Raw genomic sequence first — 26,719 nt, 5'->3', positions numbered from 1 at the left:
TTGCATGTCTCCATATGTGGCCTTGAGCTTGACCGGCGACCGACCCAGGGTGAACGCCGCCTCTCGGCCAATCACAGCTGAGACAGGATCCGAAACCCCCACAACCCCGACTGCAGGAAAAACATGCAGATAATGAATGGATGGATGAATTTTTAGTTTACACATGCAAGCATGATGCAGGGCTGCCTCCTTCAAATGGACATAACACCGGTTTTGTACTCAATAACACCATATAATTCATGTTGACATTTGTTGGACGAATTTCACTTTCATCAAAGTCCACAAAAAGGGAAAGCGTGACAGTCCTGAATAAAGTCTCTCTTCCTGTGAGGCCGAATCATCGGGCGTCCCTCGGACCCAAGAATCACAAAATCTAGCCTCGCCGGATGATTTTATTGCATATCTGAGTCATTCATTTCTTAAAGCGTCTCTTGTTTGGAAATAGAATTTGAAGCCCTCCGATGACCGTTTCTAAAAAATACCACAGAGAAAATACCAGCGTGCCAGTTAAAGGCCCAGTATGGCAAGATTTTCTGGTAGCGGCCCGACGGCAACCTCCGAAAACTCCAGCTGGCCCGACCGGGGCTTTACCGCACAGAATTAGAACCTGGTTTCCCTGGGTTACATGCTGAAAACAGCTTCTGACTCAGTCCGCTGCGCAATTGCCAAGTGAGGATGACAAGGAGCATCTTGGGCTGTAAATCATGCAGAAACCGATGAGTAAAACACAACCGACAGGACGATAAGCTCTGAGCACAAACAATATTTAAAAAAAAAAGGGAAGCACGGCCACTGTATGTGAATGCAGGCGTAAAAGCGTCTTTGCCGAAAGCTGCAAAGACGGCTCCGTTCACTGGCAGGATCACTGACTTGTTGAGTTACAACACATCCATGCAAGGATATGTGTCACAGCTCAGCGGCGGCCGCATAAGAACCACAGGGGAAATCAATTAGCCGCAGTTCCCGCTGTGTTTATTGAATCGTATTTTAAAACCCAAAACGGGGTTTGTGCGGGACTCCTTTTCGGAGAGATAATCCTGGAACCCAACCGCCACAACCGCAGTGATACACAGGTGAGGAGCAGACTGTGCTTTATCCTCAAAGGCCAAATGAAGAGCAGATTCATTTCGTCATTATCTCTCCTCCTGTTCCTGTCACAGGGCTGGCGTGGGGCAGCAGCCAATCCCAGCTGGCGACGTGTGAGAGGCGCGGTTCACCCCTTGGACCGGCCGCCGGTTGATCACAGGGTTACGTGCCGAGACGTCCGTTCGCTCTCTCGTCCATGGTTGAGGAGAATTCCGAGGCGCCGAGAGACCCGCGGGTCTCCGAACCCTGGGCCTCCTGCTGGGAGGTGGGAGCGCTCGCTATCACCGACCCCGGTTCGACCGGAGAAGGTCAAAGGTCAAAGGTCATTTCAATCCGATATGTAATTCTTATTCTCAGCCACCGGGACTGACCGTGGCTGGTTTTTTTGGACCGGTCGGGAGAAGAAAAACTGCGCAAAAAAGATTCCCATGGCAACATAATTCGCCCCTGCTTTTTGCACAGACGAGTCATGACTAAAATTAAACAGGATGCCTGGAAAATTCCACGTCAAGTCACTATCTTGTTTTCGTGCAGTCGCCCTCAGGTTATTCAGTGCGCTTGCTGTTTTTTTTTTTTTGCAGTAAGAAAACAAAAACAAAACATTCAGTTCCGATTCTTATGAAAGTAGGATTGCCAAAACTCCTTATGGGATGCGCCGATCCTCATATTATTAACACATGATTCTAATCATGATGCCACCACGTAACCAAAGTAGCCCTGGAATAGTACTGGCCGTGCACGTTTACCGCCCCCCAATAAGGTTATGTTTTGAATATCCCCTCCTGTATGCTGGAAGCACTGCAGCAATTATCGGGTGGAACTTGGCCGCTAACATATTCCTCTTGTTTAAGTGAGGCAGTCATTTGTAGACAACACACACACAAACACACACACACACACACACGCACATTACACCTGACACCTGTCAGGTGTAATAAATACAGTTTGAGTTTTGTAACTGTAAACAGAGAGTTAAGCTGTTTATTTGTGGTTGCGCACACTCATCGAAGAATTCACGCTCTTTCCTTCGCTTTCTCCAACAACTCCCTCAGCTTTCTCGTGCCGACACCTCATTCTTTCCTCTCCTTCCTCCGGCTTCCGTCAACCCTCTGCCCTTCTCCTGCACGCTTACAGCTTTGTATGCGCCCGTTCTGTGAAGATTCGCTCACGTTACGAACGTTCCCCCCCAGTTGGGCGTCCCTTCCTGTTCCTCCCTCTCTGTTTTTCATTAATCTGGGAGTCTGGCGCGGTTTGGCCCAAAACAAAAACATCATTCTCTCCCCTGCTCGTTGTGCATTCAGAACATAACTCGACTTTTAAATATGCGGGGAGTGGGGAGCGGCCAGATCAGGATGTCGCGAGCAGACGGACAGGAACGTGGCTGGTATGGAGGTGAAGTGAAGGGACAGGAGTGAGCGCTGAGGAGTTGAACCGAGAATGAGTGAAGGGGTTGGGAGGAGACGAACGGCGACTCTGACCGTTTGGGACATTCATTCCATGAAATCACCTCCTCCACATTGTCTCATACGCGCCGCTTTCTCTGCCTCGGTCTGAGCCGTTTCCCTTCACTTTCCAGGGAACATTGTGTTTTGCTCGGTGTAAAACCTGCTGTTTATTCATGAGGATGGACCTCCTTCCATCTCCGACCGGGTCTGGCGGGTAAAGCCTTGGGCTCCCGCTCACGTTCGACAAAATTCAGATTATAACCCAAAAGCAATTGGTCTGCGTCTTCCTTTCCTTTGGGCTGCTCCCTTCAGGGGGTCCCCACAACCAATCATCTGCCTCCATCTAATCCTTTCCTCTGCATTATCTTCTCTCACATCAAATAACTTCACATCCTCTTTCACCCCATCCATAAATCATCTCTCTGGTGTTTCTCTGGACCTCCTGCCTGGAAGTTCCAACCTCATTTTACCTCTACCAGGATCTCCACCATATCCAAAACAATCTCATTTCGAGCATCTAACCCATGCCGTCCTTCTGACGGCCTTATTCCTGCTCCCCTACATCCTCCTCGCTCCCAAAGAGCCTCCACATGTTCATCTCAGCCGCCTCCAGCTGCAGCTCTGCTGCGTGTCTTTTCCTCCGTGTCTCCGAAAAAAATGTTTCTTCAAATGACCCAAAAATGCTGAACAGAACAAAACGCGAGTTTATTCTGGGTGCGCTCTTTGTTGCACAACTGCACCATGATATTTTGCTTTGCTGTACTCTTTGCAGTGCACATATGTAAAATAACCTGCGGATACCCTTCGGGTTAAATAAGCATCACACTCCATTGTGGAGAAGGTTCTTATTGGAGCGAGGCGTCCAGAATACAACCCAAACGTCTGAAGACTGTCAGGATTATCGGAGCTTGCAATTACTTCTGACTCCTGCGGATCTTCGATATTCTGAAAACTGCCACTTTACCCCGACGCAACCGCAGTCCTTATTTTCCACCCAGCTCAGGTCATGACCCTCGAGCTGGGAAATTTATCTTCTGACAAACTGTTAACCTCTATTAGCCCTGATGCTAACAGGAAACTGAAAGGACAAAGAGGCTTCGATTGATACATTGATGATATATTTCACAAAGAAAGGGAGAAAACGTCTTAAAATTGTTGTCACACTCATATATTTTCCTATTTTTTCTTAATAGTTCCTGTTGAACGCTTAAATCTTTTGTTTCTATCCTTTTATGACAGACCAGGAGCTGACCTCCAGCAGCTGGTCACGGTTTGTGCCGCGCTGTCGACAAAACCTCTTTCATATCCCAACCCAGACATATTCCCTTACATCTTCTGAACCAGGAGGGTTGGGGGGTTTAATCCGGCTCTGGGTTTTTTTCCATTCACAACAAAAATATAATCACAATGTTCAGTCAAACCTCCTCCTCCTGACGGGAAATTGACATCTGGTAACAGCTGTTGCCAAGCAGTGTGCCGCCAGGTGTTTCGTCTCAGTGAACCTCTCTTACAGGAACAAACATTTTTAAAAAGCTTAAAAAAAAAAAAAAAAAATCCCCTCCACCCCGCTTTCCGTATCCGCCCGTAAAACAGCAACTTAATATCTGCGTTGGAGAATGAAAGCGTCGATCGCGTCCAAAGTTAACAACCCGATATGACCGCTCCTCTGCACATTTCCCTGCCAAAACATCAACAGCCAAAACAGCGTGTGCTTTGTCTGGGCTCAGCCCGGACCCGTCCGGCTCCGGCGGGTTTCTTATCTCCCCGGCGACAGCTATCTTCACATCTTCACATCTGTCTTCGAGATTATCTGTAACCCGGCACGACGTCTGCTTTCAAATATTGTCGGTTAGGGCCTGATCTCTCTTGGCCGCTCGCTGATTGGGCGTTACATAATGCTCTGATATGATGAGGACTCGTGCGCTGGCTCATGCTTTCAGAGCGAGCAATCCCCTTCAATATTTACTCGATCTCGAACAAGTTGGGATAGAACCACCGAGGCGTATCGGAGTAATCGTGTTCTCAGCCCATTTTATGTTTTCCAAAAAGGTTGTTTTCCCGGCTCCCGCATGAGAACACAGATTCCATTCATATGGGTTTAAGGGAACATTTTACCCCCAAATCCCCTCCACAGCCAAAGGGAGTTTGCAAAAAACGGGGCCAAAAAAGTGGACTTGGAGGGAGAACGTTTGTGGCTCCTCTTTTTTTTTTTTTTTTTTTTTTTTTTTTTTCCCCCTGTCGCGCCGCTGCTCTGGCAAACAGCGGCGAATATTCTCGTGTACCTGCCGAGGAGGGTCTGGAGACCCCTGGCCCGGCCTTTTCTCTGCCGTCTCTTGCTTGTTTTTCTTCTGGCGCACCTTGTAGTGTGTAGCGTATTTTGGGTGAAGGCGTGGGAGTCCAGGGAAGTGAGCTAATACCCGGGGTCTGATGAACCGCTGGAAAACAGGGCTGATAGTATGTGAGGAGAGGAGAGAGGGCGAGGGCTACGGGGGGGAGGGATTGATGGGTGGGTGGGTGGGAGAGGTACAGTAAGTATAAAAGCCACGCTGTTAGGAATTAGGCAATATTCCTTGGGAGAAAGTACACGACGTCAGATTCCCAAGACCTCCAAAATTACCTCTGACAGTAAGTAAACTCTTGGAAGTGATGGATGGTCATTTTTACGTCAAACCTATTTTTGTTTTAAAGATGAGTCGCCGCATTTGTTTTGTTTGTCGCTACGAGTTACAGAATCGTTTTTAACTAACATTACAGCTGTATTTCCCTCTTTTATATTGTTTTTTTTTATGTGTTGCAGTCAGTTGTGTGTGTTTATCATGCAAGTTGTTTTTACAAAAACATGCCAAACTCTAACTTGCGGGGAAACTTGAGAGTGTATTCTTTAAATTCTCAATGCCCAGGCAGCAGTCCGTTTCTCCAGGCAGTCATTGCTGACTGACTGGAAGCCAAGTTGTGCCCGAGGGGCTGAGCAAGTGAAACGTACTGCGTGTGTGTGTGTGTCTGTGTGTGTGTGTGTCTGCATAACCGTGTATGTCCGTTTAACCATGCACCCATTACCCAGAAAGAAAAAAAAAAAAAACCTGGCCAAAAAATGTCACAAAATGTCACAAACAAAGAGCAGGAATGAATGAAAGTCCTCATACTGTACCATGCAGGCAGGTGTGTGTGTGTGTGCATGTGTGTGTGTGTGTGTGTCTGTTTGTGTGTGTCTGTCTGTGTGTGTGAGAGAGAGAGAGAGAGAAGAAATCTGTGTTCTAGACATCCCAATCGGAGCTCTGGATGTTTTTCCAGAACTAATCAACCTGATGTTGACAATCTTACCAGCCCTGCACCGGCATCTGTGCGTGCATGTGTCACTTCTGAGCGTGCACATGAGGAGATGAGCAGGATTTATCTAGAATACCCGGTCCTGTAGAATAGCAGCCTGGTCACTTACACCGAAGGTGTTTGGACCAGTTTTTCTAAACCGCTGCTTTTTGTGGGGCTTCAGAAGGGTGAATATAGCCTGTGTGATATAGATAAACTCCTAAATGTTTAGCATGAGTAAATAACCTACACCTTGGGTCGCCTGCCCGTCCGGTCCGACCTCCGTATGTAACCAAACCACAGCACAGTTTTAGAGACGTTGACACTTTTGGTCATTGCTCCTCGGTTGTGGTTCTTTTCCTCTCCACCTGCAGATTCTCACTCTCTTTCTCTCTCTTCTATTTCCATGCATCATCCCTCTTCCCCCCTGTTCAACTACCTCAGACAGTTTTCTCCATTTCTTCAGCAGGCAGGAAGACGAACCAGCCCGAGGATGAAGAGCGTCCTGCAGTGTGTGGCGCTGTGCGCCGTGCTGTCTCTCTGTCTCTGCGATGGTACTTTTTCCCGAGTCGTTCTTTTTTTTTTCCTTATAACCTGCACAATACTAGATTCTCACTGTGAATGACCTCATTTCATTTTTCTTCTCCACCGCAGACTCTCATGAAAGCGCAGAATCCAATGAAGGTGATAATTATTTTCTCTTCCTAGTGGAAAAAAAAACAGATTGAGCTGTTATGAAGCTATTTTTTATTTGAAATCTGATTCGAACTGTCCCTCCGCTCTCCAGATTTGTTTCTGGGCCCGAACCAAGCCAATTCATTCATCACGCCGCAGGGAGGCAATGTGTACAACCCACCGAGAGGAAACAGCTTCAACTACCACAACTTAGTGAGGTACAGCAACACGAACAAACACACCGGCACAAATGCTGTTGAAGACTGACAAACACTAATCAGACTCATCTTGATCTGCTTAAAACATGGGACAAACACACAGAGCTTAAAGCTAAAAATAAAAAGCCGGAGGCTGTAAATTAGTTACAGTTTTGTTATGACAAATGCATCACAGAGAGAAAGCCCAGCATCTGTTTACCCGTGCAAGTTCCTACTCTGTCTTTCTCTCTGGCTTTTACCGCCCTCCTCCTCTTCGACCTCCTCCTCCTCCCTCTCACGAACTCAGTCCCCTCTCCTCTCTCCTATCCAGGAAGATAAAGTCACCGGCCGAGAGGCGTGCTGAGATCTGTGAGGATTACAACCCCTGCCGCCTGCACGCCTATCACAGCGGCTACCAGCAGGCCTACCAGCTGTACTTCGGCGCCCGGACTCAGCCCCAGAGACGCGCCGCCGTCCGTCGAAAATAAACCCCGGAGGTTTATTTGCCTTAAAAAAAAAAAAAGTGAAATGAACATTATCACCGGGGTTTAAGGCTGCCTCACTACATTCCACCGTAACGGAGCTTAACGTAACTTGTGTCGTCGTTTGGTGCGTACTCGTCCGAGTACGATCAGACAAGATGTAGCAGACGGCGAGGCATCGGGTCTCACCGCAACCCGTCATTATAATCAGTATCCATAGAACAGCATCTCTTGTGTAATCTCGGGATTTTATTGTATTCATGGTGGCCACACCTTCGTTTATATGCCTGAATGGAAACAGCCGACACACCGACATCCTTTTTTTCCTCACATTATCTGCTATCTAACAGGGCCTGCACTGTCATCGGTGATTATTTCCAACGCTTTGAAATGAAATAAAGCCAGCTTGATTTGTTTTTTTGGTCTGAATCCAGCCGGTGGTTTGGAATTTTTGGGGGTTATAATGATAGAAGTGATCCACGGCCCGCAACTGCTGGGGATGACACAAAAACACGTGCCGGCGGTGAAGACGGAGCTTCTTGTCATCACATGCAGAATCTCTCCAGAAATCTGCTGGCAGCCGGTCAGCGCCTGTATGGCTCGCAACTAGGAAGGCACCGATAGTCGATGTTTGCTTTTTCTGAGCCGCCGCCGACACCACAACTCAACAGAATTAAAGACGTCCACCGCTCTGAACTCATGAGCCCGTCACTAAAACTGTAATGGGAGCGAGAAAACAACTCAGTGAAATTGCAACCCAAGTAGATGTGACTGTACCCGGTCCACGTGTCCAGAAAAGACACGACGAGCAAGAAAGAAGGATCAGCAAATTTTTCTTTTTCTGCCTTACAGTTAGAAAGTTCTGAAGTTTGTGCAAAGTTAGAGTTTCAACATTGCATTTCTAAAATAATCTCGCAGCAAGAGATCGATTTAACCCCGCAGTCCTGTCACTCCGTGTCTATCTATTTTCAGCGTTGTGAAACTCTCGCCCGCCTCCCGACTGCTTCCCCATCATCCTTCGCGACAAACAGGAGCCCGACACACACATGCGAAAAATGACAACGATAATATGACATGGTTTCTACGCCGTGGCAAAAACAACCTACACAATATTTAAAATGTTCTTGCGAAAAAAAAAAAAAAAAAGGAAAAAAAAGCCACTTCCAGTGGTGAATGTTTGCGGCTGTTGAGCGCCCACATGTGTTTGCTCAGTTGAGGGGAAAAAAAAAAACACCTTTTGGAAGAGGAGTCTACATTCTTTTGTGTGTGTGTGTGTGTGTGTGTGTGTGTGTGTGTGTGTAGTCCTAGAGTAGTGCTAATTGGGATATTTCACCAGCTGTAATGTGGCACAGCTGGGGGTCAGGCCTGGACAGTCTGCCTCCTGTGGTCCTTAATGAATGCACCATCAATATGATTTAGCTCCTTGCTAATGATAGCTGTGCAAACATTAAACCTTGAAGGTTTGGATCTGCTTAAAGCTGGAAGCATTGGGGTCGCAATCGGTTTCAGGAGATAATGCAACATCTCAGTTGTTCTTTTGAACCAATATTTATATATCCAATATTTTTCACAAAAAGTGTCTATAGATCACAAGTCAATTTTGTAAGGAGTCGATTAAAGGCTTCGGAAGGTGTGTCTGCACTTTGAGTTAAGTTTTTATTGCAGTAGATTTAATGTTAGGGTGTGTGTGTGTGTTTGTGTTTGTGTGCGCATGTGCGTGGATTTATGCGAGCACATAATACTTTTTTATGTTTTTTTTTTCTTTTTTTTTTTGAAGAGCCGTATATTTATATGACAGTGTGATACATGATTCCTTAACCAATCACATCAGGAGGGTTGCATCTATAAATTGGAGAGAGTATTTGTGTTTAAGTGCAAGTGAAGGAAAAGTCAGACGGAAAGAAGCCTCCAGTCCACTTGTTGCCTTAAACCAAAGACTAAAGATGAAGACTTTGGCCATCCTGGTTTTCTGCTCCCTTGCAGTCGTCTGTCTGACCTCAGGTAAGCTCTGCATCACACAGGGGTTCCCACCATCACCTAGAAACCCCTTCATCAAAAACAAAAACTGTTCGCTACCATCTAGCGGTAAATATTCCTTGTCTTCACTTGAGGATGAGGTCTTTGTTTACGTCATTCTTCAATGAACAAAATCCACATGTAAAATAATCATCATTCTTTTTGGTTGGACAGATGCCTCACTGGACTCCCAGCCTGCAGGCGACACCAATACTGAGGGTAAGATTTACAGTGTGTCCTTTTCATTACAGGCTGCCAAACTTATTTATTTAGTTGCTTTTCCCCAGATATAAAAACACATCATTAGATACACATTTTAATTTTGATAAGTAAAGGCTTGTAATGTTTCTACATTGATGTGCAGACTGTGAATAATGAGAAGAGTTTGATGATGGTACCTTCATCATATCCCAGCTATAAAACTCTGCCAATTGTCTTTTTGGCTCCATGAGGAGGTTCATATTATGTTGTGTTCATATGTTGTGTTTTTGCTGGATGCGCAGATTTGTTTGTAGAAAGGGATCAGGCGTCCACAGTGGTGAGACAGAAGAGAGCTGCTGAGTTGTCCCTGACCCAGTTGGAGAGGTACTTTGTCTTAGTTTCATTCCAACCCAAGTCATTCATACATGAGGGGGATATCATGTGGAAATTAAAAAAAAAAAACTCTCTTCCCACTCAGTCTGAGAGAGGTGTGCGAGGCTAACTTGGCTTGTGAGAACATGATGGACACCTCAGGAATCATCGCCGCCTACACTGCCTACTACGGACCAATCCCCTTCTAAAGCCCCAACAACGACAACGTTCACAGCACGGGTCTCTAGAATTAGCTTTTCATCACCGTTGAGATCCTGTTGTTTGCAATTTGAAAAAAATATAAAATTCTAAAGCCTGCAAGTGGCACAAGTGAACCAGTAAGACTGACATGCGAGTCTCTTTTTTCCATCTGAGTAAGATCTTTTACTTTCGTGATCCCATCTGTCTGTCAGCCTGGAGTGTTAAGAAATCAAGCTAAAATAAATGAAACCGTCCAATGCATGCTTCATCACTTGTCCCCACATATGACTGTGGTGAACACTTATTGAAAAATAAAGTTTGCAGGAAACGAAGGAGATGATGGTTGATGTGTCGTGGCACCTGGAAGTTTTCTAGGTTGTGAATGTCATTCCATTATTGTGACCTTTCTATCCCTGCGCCGAAATGCAGCGTGGTTCCATGACCTGTGCATTTAGCATTTAGCACTAACCTAGAATCAGTTGCATCTGAAAAAATTAAATAATTGAGCTCCTCTCCAGCTACATATATGGCTGGACCACACACTAGCCAGCTACAAAGTTGACTAGATTGACAAATAACAAAAAAGACAACTGGGAGAAAAAATATACAACAATAAGAGAAGATGTTAGGGCCCTAAAAGCGTGTAAAATCTCTTGAATTTTGCTGCTCAGAGGCAGAGAGATGGAGGGACACAATTCAATCAGCACAAGGTCTTCAAAGTGATTAAAGAGAAATAATTCAATTTAGAGGACTGGATGTGGAAAAATTATGAGTATACTGCTGTTGCTGCTGCTGCTGCTGCTACCACTACCACAACAACAAATAATAACAGTAATAATAACAATGCAATAGTCATAATGGTGGAAACAAGATGATTATAAAGCGCATTATGTATCACACTGCAGTATGATAATTGTTGATCCGTCCTCACTGGAGGGTTTTGGGCCCGGGACAGGAACTGGCAGCCTGACCGCCATGCAAGGCACTCGTTCCAGAACCAAACTGTTGCACAAGGGTGATTTTATCCGGGGTCGCCGATGGTGACAGGGATGGCTGAGCTATGAAGACACACGGGGTGCAAATTGTTTTGGAGTTTCTCCCACTAAAAGAAAGGGTCGCCTTGCTTTCACCACATCTGGTGTGGAGCCCACCGCAGATGAGTGTTTGCATGTGTGAGCTGGAAAGCCCAGCAGTGTATGTGGTCTTCTGGGAGTTCCTGGGTGATGCTCTGGATCAGGCATCCATTGTTCTGCTGTGAGACTTTGGTGCACAAGTACATAATCATGGACAAACCCGAAGGAGGTTGACTGAGAGGAGCAGCCTGCCTTATCTGAACCCGACCTGTGTTTCTTTACTGTTTCTTATTCACTCCATGAATCAACTATAACAAACATCTTATTCAAAAGGGGGAATGTTTTCCAGGAAACCAAATACCACAACACCAAAGATTGAGTGCCTGTGTGTCTTCTGCTTATGTGTCAGATTATTGTCAAGACAAAGACAAGACACACAATACAAATCTGGACAAATTGAAAAGATTGATAGATTATAAATTCATGGGAGATTTATTTATCATTTGGTAACAAATAAATCACTGAAACGCTTAAATTGACTCAAATGAGACTCAGATCGAAAACACCCTTGGCTAAATAAGTCTCTCCTTGCTTAATGAGCTTGATTCCATCCATATTATAAAATTACACCAAATGATTATCACATCTCTGCATTTTTAGTTTTCCTTGATATTTAGCAAAAGTTATTCGACAACTTCTGTTGTACTGATTGCTGTTAATGACTATGATTTTTGATGTTTTTACTCATTGTGGAAGGAGAATGATCGCAAACATTTATAATTTGGACTACTGGTATTTACCGGTTATTTACAATTTACTATGTACCAAGGCCACAGATTCCCTTCTAGCTTTCTCCATATTTCATATTCCAGCCCGTGCCTCTTACAGATGCATTCACTACTTTGAGACTTTGACGATCACCAATTCTAGACACCACAGCTGTCATTGCAAATTTTCCTGGTGTGTAACGTATGCTGAAACTACTGAGTGGTCATAATATAAAAAAAAGACAACATCCATCCCAACTCGCAATTGACACTCCAACACAATAAATACTAGAGAAATAAATGAGAGGAGGAACAACCCAACATCCTGTGATGAATAGCAGGTGATTATGCAGTAACATAGTCTTGACACTGGGGGACCCACCTTTTTTTTTGTGTGTGTGAGTGTGTGTGTGTGTGTGTGTGTGTGTGTGTGTGTGTGTGTGTGTGTGTGTGTGTGTGTGTGTGTGAGTGAGTGTGTGTGAGTGAGTGTGTGTGTGTGTGTGTGTGTGTGTGTGTGTGTGAGTGTGTGTGAGTGTGTGTGTGAGTGTGTGTGAGTGTGTGTCTGTGAGTGTGTGTATGTCACCTCCCTGACAGACCTACTGCAAGACTGCTGCTCTCTGCTGGACATAAATAGCAATGTCTGACTTGAAGTACTTTGAGCTGGTGGTTAAGCTTAAAACGGTGCATCCATCACAGGTATGCAGACGAAATCCTGTGATACGTTTATATCCCAATGAAATAATAATGATAAATATTAAAATTATATTCACTAGTTTCGTAGAAAGACTACTGTTACTTACTCGTAGCCCACAGTTGTAAATTCATGACATTCAACGACTTTCCATTTCAGAAAATTTAACTCATTGGCACATAATATCCCTTAATCCACTAAGGATACTATACTCATAGTTATTCATGTTTTGTGTTTGTGTTTTTCTGCATGAAAAAGGTACGAGACAGTTTTGTGCCTTTTATTAATTTTGGTGCTAAGTCCAGGTCAATGTAAACCAAGATCAATGACTATTTGCGCCACAATTAGTACCACAATTAGTACCACAATTAGACTGTCCTGCTTCCAACTACAGTATTACATGTCTTTAAAATATATATGATAATTCCACAATAAACAACACAAATGACCTTCAACTAAATGTATTTAAATCATCTAGGACACTATTCATAAAAATATTGTTTGTGGGACTGCTTGTGCATCCTGTCCTTTTTCCCCACAATAATTTCTGAACACGGGTTAAATAAATTAGGATGTTTACTGATTTTCTAGACTGAAAGGGCATCTGACTATCCTTATGACCAAAATAGAACGAAAAGAGATTAAAAGATGACTCAAAAGGTGAAGATACAGCTGTTAATAATTTAAAGATTTATTTAAATGCAATTTATCAATCAAAGTTCCCACAGTGTTTTGAGTAAGTAGTTGGGGTTTAGTCTTCTCTTAATGATGGATTTGTTTTGCACATTTCTCCTGTCACTTCTATGAAAATTTCGTAAGCATTGATAGAGAGATTTAAATATGTATTTGCACATGTTTTGCTCCCAGCTCCCAGATCAGCAATGAGTCGCCTTGTAACACGCGTTGATGCAAAGCTGATGCAGGAGTGAGTTGTCCGGGACCATTTCCGGTTCTGTGACACGACCAGCGTCTTGTTGTGATTGCGTCACATCCGCCTCCTCAGCCGCCCGCTGCTCGCTGTGCGCAACCAGTCAACATGGCGACCGGCTAAAGAAGTCTCCGAGTCCATTCAGTCCTGCAGGCGTTTTTTTTTCACGGCCTAAGCCATCAATCTAAATTAACTTCTGAAACACCGGCGAACGTGCATAGAGCCTTGTGCTCTACAAGAGTTTCTTACAAATAAGGTGAAGTTTTAACTCGCGTTCAGCTGTTGAAGCTAACGTGGCCTAAGCTACAAGTGCTAGCTAATGTTGCATGCTAGCATACATATCTACTGACACAAAGATGTGTCAGACGAAATATTTCCACCTCTTAATGTATGCACTTCATTTGAATCTCAAAAGTGGTTGGTTATGCTCTATTATTGGAGTTCTTTCAAAGAGGATTTCGTCTGTATAGTAATGTGTTGTCATGTTCCCAGTAGCCGGAGCCTATAGTCAAGTATTTGACTTGAGTGTGAGGCATACCGACAGTCAGCGATTGCTGGTCCTATGTTAAAGCATAACTTTTTCCTTGTTCCTAAGTTTCAAGTGACAACAGGTGGATATCTGTGATTCACCTGTTTGTACTTTTGGGGTTTTAATACTTGACAGGTTGGAGGAAAAACACCGACACAATGGGGCGACGTTCAACTTCCTCCACCAAGAGTGGGAAGTTTATGAACCCCACCGACCAAGCCAGTAGGTATCAGGCATAGATGGATATGTTGATTGTCACCTTTAACATTAGAAACGTTTTTTTGAAGACAGCTAATGTGTGTGCAATTGTTCCCTTCCCACCCCGCAGGAAAGGAAGCCAGAAAGAGAGAGCTAAAAAAGGTAACTGCTCAATCACGCTCCACAAATCCTGCTGAGACTTTTGTCGACTGGCATCTTACGTTGTCCCTTTGTTATACCTGCTAGAACAAGAAGCAGAGAATGATGGTTCGAGCTGCTGTCTTGAAGATGAAGGACCCCAGACAGATCATCAGAGATATGGAGAAGCTGGATGAGATGGGTGAGCACTGTATTTCTTTGTCGCTGATAGTGTTGTTCAATCGTAAGGATTGTTGCATGACTTTAGTAATTGCATAACTTGTTTCCTACATTTATCACAACTCTGTGTATGGTTATGGAACGCAATAGGGACAATAACTATCAATTTACAAATGCAAGCATATTTTCCATCATCCAAAATGCATACATGAAAGGGGAAATGAAAGCTAGTGTAAATATGGAACTTTCAAGTAATTGCTATTCATTGCCTTATGGAAAATTCGGTGTTCACTCACTGTTTGCATTGAAACTTGAGGTTTTCAGAGCTTAATCCTTCTGCCGTCTCAAAATTGACCAAAGTCCTTCTGCCATAGAATTCAACCCGGTCCAGCAGCCCCTGCTGAATGAGAAGGTGTTGAGGGACAAGAGGAAGAAGCTGCGGGAGACATTTGAACGCATTGTTCGTTTATATGAGAGAGAAAATCCTGAAACCTACAAGGAGTTACGCAAACTGGAATTGGACTATGAGACCAAACGAGGACAGCTTGCACTCTATTTTGATTCTGTGAAGGTACGGTATATGTGTTATTTTGTTTTTGCCCTAATGCCAATATTGTTAGAATATCATATTGTCTTGCCTCAGTAAAAACCTACTTATTAGTCCTGTTAGATCAGCAGTCACGTGAAAGTGTTTTAGCTCTATACCTGCACATTGATCATTTTAAATGGTTGAATTGTTGTCCTTCAAAAACGATTCGGTCAAAAATACTAATTTTTTATTTCTCTTTTGATCTTTTTTCTAGAATGCAGAATCTGTGGAGGTTGACAGTATTCCTTTACCAGACATGCCTCATGCCCCCTCCAATATTCACATCCAGGACATCCCTTTACCAGGGGCTCAGCCTCCCTCAATCCTAAAGAAAAGCTCTACTTTTAGGTAGGCCTCATCTGTGTGTTACTTTAATTCACCCGAACCTGGTTACACCTGGTATTTGGCAGCAAGTAAGATGTGATCAGCATTCAGTCTTTGATTGGGTAATGCCGCCTTAGTGACAGGTGACGTTTCAACACAGTCTAGTAATGAAAACACATTTCTAGGTTCATTTTTAAGAAGTTACAATCCTCCTCTGGTAATTTATGCAACTCATTGTCATCTCTTCCATTGTCTCTAAGTTGTGATGTTTAGTAATGAAAGAAGCATGAGGATCAGAAATTGGTCCAGGGATTCTTTTGCTTTAACCCTGCTTTACAATTTTTTCTACCTTGTTTGCTGACATTCAGGTTGTTAAATGTTGCATCCAGGAAAATACAAAAGTAGAAAAGGGAGTGGCCCTATTCATAGGACTGTGGTGAAGAATGAGCATCCTGTCCCCAAGACAGTAACATTTTGAGAGACTATCTTAGACTTACATTGGCCCTTGGTTTTAATCCCCTCTTATTAGCTATTTTTACCTAATGAATCGAGAAGCGGCTTTTTTTCAGAATGACCCTCATATCTTGTCTGAAGTGTATTCATGCAGAAAACTCAATAACAAACTCCTCATCTCAAAGTCAGTGTGAATTTCTTTCTGTCTTTGTGTCATTGACCTGGTAAACGGTCCAGAATGACCGTAGCTATGATTGGCTACAGCTACCTGTTGCCCTGTGTTAGCCAGTCATGTGGACTCCCTCCTTTTTTTCCAGTAGTATTCTCACAATCGTTTATCTATAGCAGGATAAGTATTGTGTATGTGTACTTTAACTCCACTTCAAAATGTAGCAAGGGAATGTGGGAAATGTTTTTGTATTTGAAACGAATGTGTAAGCATCCACTCTTTAATCGTGCTTGTTCAACCCATCTTGTCCCCCCCCCCCCCAGTAAAGGACCCTTATCCTCAGTCACTGGGCCAGTGTTAGCAACTTTGCCAGGTGTCCCACGTTTACCCCCAGGGAAGAAACCCCCCGGGCCTCCCCCTGGCCCCCCGCCTCCACAGGTCCTGGCACTGTATGGCATTCCTGTTCGACGGGGATTTGGCCCTGATACAGGTTGGAAAAATTGTCCCCTTCCTAACAGCATGTCTTTATTGTCAAAACGAAAGTTTGGAGAAATGTGTGTTTTCTATTATTGATAACACCTTGCTTTCTTACTTTATCTGCTCACAGTCCTGTCTGAAGCTCATATTCTTCACCCCCCCTTAACAGAATCCTCTATTCCAGGTCTGGAAAGGGAATCTGCAATGGAGATGAGAGACCGAAGCAGCGGCAGTGACAGCGACCGAGACCGGGATGATGAGGACGACAGTGACTCGGAGGAGGACAGTGACGACGATCGAGATGCATTAGACAGTGACCCCAGAATGACCCTGGACAGGCACGGCGACAAACGGGAGGATGATAGAGGTGAGAGGGAGGCTGGTTAGTATTTAGATCCAGTTTAAAATATACCTTAAAACCAGTGCTGTTAAGAAGCTCTGAAGGTGCTTAACTCTTGATGTGAAAGGAGTTTTCTGTTTTCACTGAAAGCAATCTGTTTCTTCTGATGCTAAATATCTTCTTCTGGTGAATGTCTTATCAACTCCAGGTCGCAGTGTACGGTTTGCTGACATGCCCTCCGAGGTGCCTCGTGAGGGGAAGAGGAAGAAAAAGAAGTTGGTGAAGAAGACAAAGGCGATCACCCCCCTGCAGGCTATGATGTTGAGGATGGCAGGTACTGTCGCCGTCTACTTGTTGCTTCAACTTATTTCTATAGAGCACCAAATGACGTCGGACAATCTGAATTTGCCTCCAGGTCAATCAATTCCCGAGGAGGAAGAAGAAGAAGAGGTTGAAGAAGAATACACAGATGAATCAGACAGCTCAGACATCGAAGATAAGGTTCCTGCTGGAGACAACCAACCCCACCTTAATATACCCAATCAGCATCTCCCCCCTCCTACTGGTCCAGTTGGACAGCAAGGCCCTCCACACTTGCCGGGGCCACCAATGACAGGACCACCGCCACTTGGTCCACCACCAGCTCCTCCAATGAGGCCTCCCGGACCACCATCTGGCCCACCGCCCGGCCCACCACCAGGTCAGCAGCAACACTTATCTCTGACTCGCAACAAAATCTTAAAGTCAAAAAGGAATTTCCTCTTGTTTCCCACTTCCTACAAATCTTTAAGCTTTTCTATATGCAGCGATGTATCCATGGAGTGTGGCATAGTGACTGCATAATGCTTATTGAATTTAATGAAATTATCTTTAAGTGCTGGTTAAACTTAGTATCCATTATTATTCATTTGGATGAATTCATGTTTTCTTAAGGAGCTCCTCCATTCTTGAGGCCCCCTGGGATGCCTGGAGGCCTGAGAGGTCCAATACCTCGTCTTCTACCCCCCGGGCCTCCGCCTGGCCGGCCCCCTGGCCCTCCACCAGGCCCACCCCCTGGTCTTCCACCGGGTCCCCCACCTCGGGGGCCCCCTCCCAGACTGCCACCCCCAGCTCCACCTGGTAAGCAGCATTCAAGTATGCAGGATTTCCAGAGTAGTTGACTGCATGGTTAATAATCTTTATATCAGGAGTGTATCAATCAGCCATTTTTCTCCTGAAACTAGATCAGTTTTTGTGTAAATTGGGACTCTGCGTACATGATCCTCTGAGCAGTTTGCTTTTTACTATTCTAATTTAGAAAAGTACTGCAAGTCACCAAGAGTCTTTGAAATTACACATCATACAAGTGCAGAATAAAGAAACTGCAAAGAACCTTAATTTGAGCCTGCTTTTGCCAGTTATTGTTTTCATTGATTTAACTTGTATCTTAAAAACAGCTTTGGAAGAAGCAGCAATATGCTTGCATATCTTTTTCCAACCAATTCATCTTCAACCTACTGAGCCTTAATCGCAAGATATATCTAAACATTGTGGTTTGTTTTTAATGGGAACTCTTGACTTCAAATGTGGATGTGGTTCTTTGAATTTTATATGCAAAGTAAACCTCTTTAGTATAAAATTACTGCACTATCTAATAACATGAAGAGTAGATTCTATATTAGGTTGCATCAATAGTCAGACATCTTGTATGATGTGTTTCTCAAGAATTAGAATCTATCTGTAGTGTATGAGATTCAAGCATTTTGTCTTTGACCCTAAAATGCATTTACATGCAGTGAGCCGTGAGCCATGTTCATGTATGTGTGCACATATAAATGCACACATATGCATATACACACACATACATATGTATGTGTGTGTGTGGGTGTGTGGATATGTGTGTGTGGGTGTATGTATATGGGTGTGTGTGTGTATATATATATATATGTGTGTGTGTGTGTGTGTGTATGTATTTGTTTGTATATATGTATGTTAATATATGTATGACCTGTTGTGTAGGACGAGGTGTTGGTATCTTTAATCTAAGTATGTGTACATATATGTATGTATATGCATAATATACATATGTATATACCTATACATATGTATATACAAATATATGTATACATACATATGTACATATATGTATTTGCACACATACATATATACATATAAATAGACACATATGTATATATATACACATATACATACACACACATGTATACATATTTACATATACATACATATATAAATGTACATATACATACATAATGTTTGTACATATACACATATATGTATATGTATATGCATACATACATATATAGACATGTAAATGCATATATACATCTGTATGTATAAATACACATAAATATATATATAAATATTTGTATGTACATATATATGTATGTACATATTTGTATATAGTGGCAATGGAGCATGTGCAACTCACATCTGAATCAAATGCATCTGTCTTTACAGGCATCCCACCTCCTCCCCCAAGAGCAGGAGGTCCCCCACGTCCACTTGCTCCCCCACTCTCCCTCTTTCCTCCACCTCTCAACTCCAATGTGCTGAGTGCTCCCCCAAACATTGTCCAGCGGCAAAAAGGCTCAATGTCCAGCCAGGATGGTCCACAGAGCAATATGCCTCCCCCTTCCATGCCCATGCGACCTGGTGTCATGCAGATGCCCCCTCCCCCAGGAACTGCTGCTGCCTCTGCTGGTGCAAACCCTGGTGCTCCCAGCCATCACCACGCGGCAACCATAGAAAAGCGCGCCAATATTACCTCTGTTGCCGCGGCGGGCGGCCTGGCTGGTGCTGCCGGCTCTGGGGGAGCCACAATCTCTGCCAAACCACAGATTATCAATCCCAAAGCAGAAGTCACTCGCTTTGTGCCCACAGCCCTGAGGGTGCGTAGGGACAGGAGTGGAGCAATGCCTGGGGCGGCGGTCGGGCCAATGGAGAAAGCAGGAGGTGGAATCGGGGCAAGGAGGGGAGATGAAGGCATGGGAGTCAGCTCCGGAGCAAAACAGCAGGGCAGTGGGGCTCAGATGGCCTTGTCAGGTGCATCCCATTTGGGGGCTGTGTCTCAGAGCAACATGAAGACAAAGGACCAGGTGTATGAAGCCTTCATGAGAGAGATGGAGGGACTTCTCTGAGCATGGGGGAGCCATCGAGAGGCATAATCTGATGGGTACTCTTTAGAAAAGGTGTATTTTGTTTTTGTTTTTTTAATTTTCTGCTCAGTGGAATATAGTTCAAGCACTGATGTAGATTGCCTTTTTTATCGAACCACATGACTCAAACTGTCCTCAACAGGCTCATCTTTAGTATGCAAAATTGCAGCAGTAAGGAGATTGTGGAGGCTATTGGAAACTGATTGGCTACTTTCCTGAAACACAGTTCATAAAAGGGAACATTATTCCCTGCACTGTAAAAGATTTTTGTTGATGACTACTTCATGCTTTTTAACGTCAGTTTGTATCTCTTTTCCGCGTTCCCTCCAGCCATCCATTTGTCATTTTGTAGACAAAATAAACAGTTTTGTAAGAAATCTTGTTTTACTGTTGCTTTGGAAATATGATTTGAGAATTTGGTGAAACACAACATAAATGTATGACATTGTTAGTTCTGTAGCTAAATAAATTCATCAAACCCAGTTCACCACGTCTCTGTGTGATCTGATGTGCCCCAGGTAAGGTAAGTCTTATGTCTTTTAAAGATATTAAGATAAAAACTTTAAAAATCAAATGTGAAAGAATAACAAATTAACATTATAAATGAACATTGATCTGTATTTATGGGGTAAAATCTTAATGTGTGTGTTTAAACTTCTGTGTTTGCTTATACATATATGTTTTTGTATGTATGGTTGTGTATCTTAATTTATGGGTTAGATACTAATGACTATATCATACATTTGTACAGCCATATTTACACGTAAACATCCATCCATCCAAAGTTGTATAAATATGTATACATACATATATATACTCACATGTATATATATATATATAGACATGTATACATATACCTATATAGACATACATACCTACATATGAATGTATAAATGTTAGTATGTTTATATATATGGATATGTATGTATGTATGTGTGCGTATGAATATGTATGTATATATGTATATGCATATGTATCAATGTATGTGTATATATGCATATGTATACATCGATATGTATTTATGTATATGTACATATGTATGTATATATGTATACATATTTATGTATATGTTTGTATGTTTATATGTGTACGTATGAATACATATATGTATATATATGCGTATATACTTACATGTATGAATATGCATATATATATATATATATATACATGTATATATGTATGGGTTTATATGTATGTAAATATGTACATAAATTTGTAAATATATATGTTAGTATATATTTGTATATAGGTTTGTATGTGTATTTATGAATATGTATTTATATTAGCATACGTGTCAAAGTAGGTGTATATATCGACCAATGTACATATGTATGCAAACATATGTATATGTAAGTATGTATCGTATATACGTATGTACATAAGTATACATTTGTATATATAAATGTATACATACTTATGTATGTGTGCATACATGTGTACCTATGTCAACATATATGTATGTATACATGTATATTTACATAAATATATGTTAGAATGTATGTATACATGTGTATGTATATTTATATTTATGTATATATATGTAAATACATATATATGTATACATGAGATGAGATGAGAGATGAGAACAACTTTATTTATCCCGAAGGAGATTGTTGTGCCAGTTTCAAGTAAAAAACATAACAGTAATAGATAATAGTGTAAAGGAGGAAGAATAAGAAATACAATGAAATATGAATTACATACATACATATACATGTATGTATATGTATGTATAAATATGTATGTATGTATGTATGCATATAGGTAAGAGTGTGAATATATGTTTATATATGTACATGTTTAAGTGTATATGTATATGTTCATATACATACATACATATGTATACATACATAAACAAACATATATGCATAAGGAGACATATACACAGGTATACGTGAATACATATATATATACGTATATGTATGTATATATATCTACATATATGTTTACATACATACATAGACATATATATGTATACATAAGTACATATATGTATTTATACACATACATACACAAACATATATAACAGATATTTATATGCTTTTATACAAACATATTTATACATACACACTTATATAACTAATCATAAATTTTCATACATATATATCTACATATAAACCAATATATATAGTTACATATATATATGTAAAAACATACCATCTATTACTGTTATGTTTTTTACTTGAAACTCTGGCACAACATTTTCCTTCAGGATAAATAAAGTTGTTCTCATCTCATATATATATATATATATACACACCCACATATTGTATGAATATGTATTGTATGTACTTGTATGAATATATATTTATATATATATGTATACACACGTACAATTTAATGTAAATGCCACAGTTTATCTAAATGTTGCCGTGATGGTCTGAAGTTAGTCATTTTGTTGGTCTGTCTGCAGGGTTGGAATATTGTTTTTCCAATCAATATGAATGGCAAAATTCAATATCTACATTTTCTGTTTCACTTTTGAATCTGAACATACAAACAATCATTTTTCCAAACAATTCGGCACAGGAAATGACGTCTTCCTTTTGTTGTTTTTTTCGAACGATGTTATAAAATAGGGGGCGTGGCCAGCGAGCGGACCGGAAGTTGAGCCGAGCGAGCTGTCAGTAGCAGTCGAGTAAGGCGTCGACTGTGTGAGACAAACAAATTTAAACATTTTTCCCTAATTAAACTGCTACAGTTCGATGAACGAGTACACAAACTAAATTCCCAGAGAGAGGTAGTGACACTTGTAACCGTAATTTTGTTTCTTTCAAAGGTGAGACGTCGGCGAGCAGCCGGTAAGAGGGTAGTAGCATTAGCATCGAGGTTCTTCGCTATCTCCGGTCAGCTCAGGACAGACTTGTTGACGTTGAATTCTAAAATGCTCGATTACAATTTAATGTAAACGCTGCAATTGCTGAAGTTACGTTTTTCATTACATTGTGATGTGTAGTTAGACCAGGGAACAAGCAGACGTGTGAAGGTTTGCTGCAACAAGACAGAATACATGTGTGTGAATGACAGTCAGATGGATTTTAAGTTTGGAAGAGGATGGAGGGTTTGGAAGAGGATATTTATGGATGGATTGAATGATGGCAGAAAGTCTCAGAAACTTCAAATGGTAAAGTAACAAACTTTATCTCCCCAGCACTTGGCATTCAATGCTGATAAATCATTCTTTCTCATCAATCAGACCTGTTGTGAAACAGACAGTTAATCTAAATGTTGCTGTGATGGTCTGAAGTTAGTCGTTTGGTTGGTCTGTCTGCAGGGTTGGGATATTGTTTTTACCTTGCAATATGAATGGCAAAATTGAGAGTGATAAGATAGCAAACATTACTGAGGGTTTGGGTAGGATTGAAAGGAAAAATGTTCTATTTCCTGTTCAGCACATGAACTTTAAAGATAATTTCAATCATGAAATGATTCATTTAATAATTTTTAGTTTTAAGGCAAATGTTAATATTCTTAAAACCTATGTAAAATAGCTTGCAAGTTGTCCAATGAGTCATGTAACGTGTTGTGATGTTGTTGAGCAACTCAGATGGTTTGGTGTGGATTGGAGCGTCTGTGTGCAGAGTAACTTCATTTGTGACGCCAAGGAATGCTGCACGTCAATGGAAGCTTCAACGTTGAATAAAGTTCCTTTTTCATAATTTTGGAGCCAGTGTTATATGTATTTTTCTGTGTTAACTAACTATTATATAAGTCTGATTTTAATTATTGTTTGGGAAAAATATAAATGTTTCCTTTTCTATCGGGGACACACTCACACTCACACTCACACATGAGCCCCCCGCCTCCGCGGGTGGCGAGGGGTGGCTGGCGCCCATCTCTCAGCCTATAGGGCCGCCCTGCTTTTCACAGGGCCACAACAGTCATTCGTAGGGACACTTTAGAGTTGCCAATCAACTTAAATGCATGCTTTTGGCCAGTGGGAGGAAGGAGAGAACCCACGCGGACACGGGGAGAACATGCCAACTCCACACAGAGGCAACCGCACACAGTGGTTGCTGTGGGGCTTGAACCCGGATTGCTTTGCTGTGAGGCGACAGCTCTAACCGCTGTGCCACCGAGCCGCCCAACAGAGACCTGTTCGGACGTTATATTTGACATATACGTTGCACATTTGATTGGCAATTATAATCTTTTGTTGTCAGCACATTCAACTATGTGAAAGAACAAAGTATTTAATTCCAGTGATGACTTTGGATGTTTGTTTTGAACACTGATAAATTCCAACGTGTCTGGTTGAATAACGCATGTTCAAGTCATGACTCATTCAATCAAGAAGGAAAACATGTTTTGTTTTATATTCAGTCTTATTTTATTTCAGTTAACAGTTGATTTGTGGACACTGAAAAGGAAATGTTGATTTGCAGTCAGACAGCCTTTTGCTCCTCCACAGGTTGATAGCCCCTCAGGCATTTTGGCTGTAACATATGTGTCCTGTTTGTCATGAAGAGGAGCAAGAAGTGCACCCACACTTTATGTATATGGAAACATCTCGTTTTGGCTTTTCCCTTTTCCTTACTCACCTACATATACCTGACTGACTGCTGGCATGCATTAAGGCCATATTGCTGTCTCTCTGTATGCCACTATTAAAATGTTTTGTCACTATTAAAAGCACTTTTGCAAAATGAACTACTCATTTCTAATGTACAGTGTTAGTTTCTTATGCTGGGCGATCATGAACAGCTGCAAAGAGCACCGAGGTGAGGCACGCAATTCTCCTGCCTCATGGTGATTCCAGGGATTCTTCTTGTAAATCCTCACCTGCAGAATACAGTGACAGCAAGCTAGAGTGTGTGAGTCAAGTGTACCCATTCATTTATTTTTTTTCTTCTCTTCACCCCCCCCCCCCCCCATTCAAAATAGAGGATTGCATATTCAAACTTAGACAATATTCTAAATTGGACTTGCATGGCCCAATTTTTAGTAAACGCAAGACAATAATAACTTTTTGAGGTGATACAAGATTTAAACATAAACCAGTCAAATGGATTCACAAATTCATATGTTTCTAAATCTGATTGTGGTAAAGTCAGTGCCTCATCGCACGTCGTCAATGACATACACGCACATATTAACAAGTATGAACACCTACATATCGACCCATATACACATACATAAATGTATACACACATACATACCTACATGTATACATACATGTATACACACATTCATACCTATGTGGATACATATGTGTATACACACATACCTAAATATATAGACATATATATGACATACATACATTTATGCACACACATACATGTAAATACACATGCATCCCTACTTTCATACATACACACCAAAACTATATAGACACACATACACACATATATACACACACATAAATACATACATATATACATGCATAAACACATAGATACCTACACAAACACATAAATGCATTTGTACGCACATACTTACCTACATAGATACATACATATATGAACACACATACATACCTACATAATACATATTTACATGTATATACAGACTTACCTACATACATATATGTATACAAATACACACATACATACATACATGTATACACAAATACATACCTAAATATACAAACACACATACATACAGACATGTATATGCACATACGTACCTACATATGTCTAAACATACATACCTACATATAGATACACACATATACATACTTGCAAATATACATACACACATTTATACATACACACATACATGTACATTTATATATACAAACATACATACCTGAATACATACATATTAGAAAATAGATTTATAAATAAATGTACTTACATATGTATATGGATAAGTATAAACTCATAACCGTTAAAACTTATTTATACAAATATATATATATATGCATACCTACATATACATGTATAAATATATATGGATACATGCATGTATACATACATAAATGTACATACTATTCAAAAAATCATAAATAAATATATATACATATACACAAATATATATAATTGCATATATACACACCTACATATATACACACATGTACATAGATACATACAAAACATTAGGGGACATATATACATTGAAACATTTATAAAGATACAAATGTATGTGTGTATGAATACGTATGTATGCATATGTGTATACATATGTATACCTATATATCTTAACATACATACATACATCTCTATGTATGTATATATATATGCATATGTGTATATATGTGCGTATGTATGTATGCATATTCATATATGCATGTATGAATGTATATATACATATTCAAACATATAAGCATATATATATACATATGCATATACATACATACTTATAAAAGTATACAAACGTTCACATACATGTATATGTGAATTTTTATGTATTTATGTATATGTCTGTGTATATATGTATGTAGATATGTAGATGTGTATATATAAATGTATATGTATTTATGTATGTATGTCTATGTTTGTAAATACATATGTTATTAATATGTATGTGTGTATATGTATCTATATATGTGTATTTTTCTACATGTATGTATGTATACATGTAAAACCCATTTTCACAATGTTAGTGCATATATACATACATATGTATATATGTATGTACATACATATGTTTATATATACATTTGTATGTATATATATACAAATGTATAAATGTTGATTTATATAGAAAAATGCGCACATGTATATGTATATATGTGCATATAGTATATTTGGCATTTATATATATGTATATGTGTATATATATTTAT

General features: G+C 41.0%; 3 protein-coding genes across 5 annotated transcripts; all 3 read left to right on the top strand.

Moving 5' to 3' along the window:
- Positions 1-5,073: 5,073 nt before the first annotated feature.
- mgp (matrix Gla protein) lies at positions 5,074-7,603 on the top strand. 2 transcript variants are annotated; one of them, XM_086170709.1, is made up of 5 exons: positions 5,074-5,156; positions 6,304-6,391; positions 6,492-6,521; positions 6,625-6,730; positions 7,041-7,603. In XM_086170709.1, exons 2-5 carry the CDS (start codon positions 6,331-6,333, stop codon positions 7,195-7,197), a joined length of 354 nt encoding a protein of 117 aa, XP_086026835.1. In that variant the 5' UTR covers positions 5,074-5,156; positions 6,304-6,330; the 3' UTR covers positions 7,198-7,603. The 2 variants fall into 2 exon arrangements, with proteins under 2 accessions (XP_086026835.1, XP_086026836.1); XM_086170710.1 differs by having other exon boundaries at positions 5,086-5,156; positions 6,307-6,391.
- Positions 7,604-8,812: 1,209 nt separating this feature from the next.
- On the top strand, positions 8,813-10,331 carry bglap (bone gamma-carboxyglutamate (gla) protein). The gene is made up of 4 exons (XM_086170711.1): positions 8,813-9,192; positions 9,382-9,426; positions 9,711-9,792; positions 9,887-10,331. Exons 1-4 carry the CDS (start codon positions 9,135-9,137, stop codon positions 9,987-9,989), a joined length of 288 nt encoding a protein of 95 aa, XP_086026837.1. The 5' UTR covers positions 8,813-9,134; the 3' UTR covers positions 9,990-10,331.
- A 3,197-nt stretch (positions 10,332-13,528) lies between these two features.
- Positions 13,529-20,474, top strand: wbp11 (WW domain binding protein 11). 2 transcript variants are annotated; one of them, XM_086170577.1, is made up of 12 exons: positions 13,529-13,696; positions 14,105-14,191; positions 14,298-14,329; positions 14,414-14,507; positions 14,860-15,056; positions 15,289-15,422; positions 16,344-16,510; positions 16,682-16,864; positions 17,046-17,171; positions 17,253-17,537; positions 17,771-17,956; positions 19,295-20,474. In XM_086170577.1, exons 2-12 carry the CDS (start codon positions 14,128-14,130, stop codon positions 19,972-19,974), a joined length of 2,148 nt encoding a protein of 715 aa, XP_086026703.1. In that variant the 5' UTR covers positions 13,529-13,696; positions 14,105-14,127; the 3' UTR covers positions 19,975-20,474. The 2 variants fall into 2 exon arrangements, with proteins under 2 accessions (XP_086026703.1, XP_086026704.1); XM_086170578.1 differs by lacking the exon at positions 13,529-13,696 and having other exon boundaries at positions 14,145-14,191; positions 14,298-14,328; positions 14,412-14,507.
- The last annotated feature ends 6,245 nt before the right edge of the window (positions 20,475-26,719 follow it).

Source organism: Fistularia commersonii, chromosome 23 (genome assembly GCF_037954325.1).
Source record: "Fistularia commersonii isolate RoL2024-O1a breed Wild chromosome 23, RoL_Fcom_v1.0, whole genome shotgun sequence".
NCBI classification, from domain to species: Eukaryota; Metazoa; Chordata; class Actinopteri; order Syngnathiformes; family Fistulariidae; genus Fistularia; species Fistularia commersonii.
The sequence above is the reverse complement of the archived record's forward strand: the minus strand, read 5'-3'. Positions and strand labels throughout refer to the sequence as shown.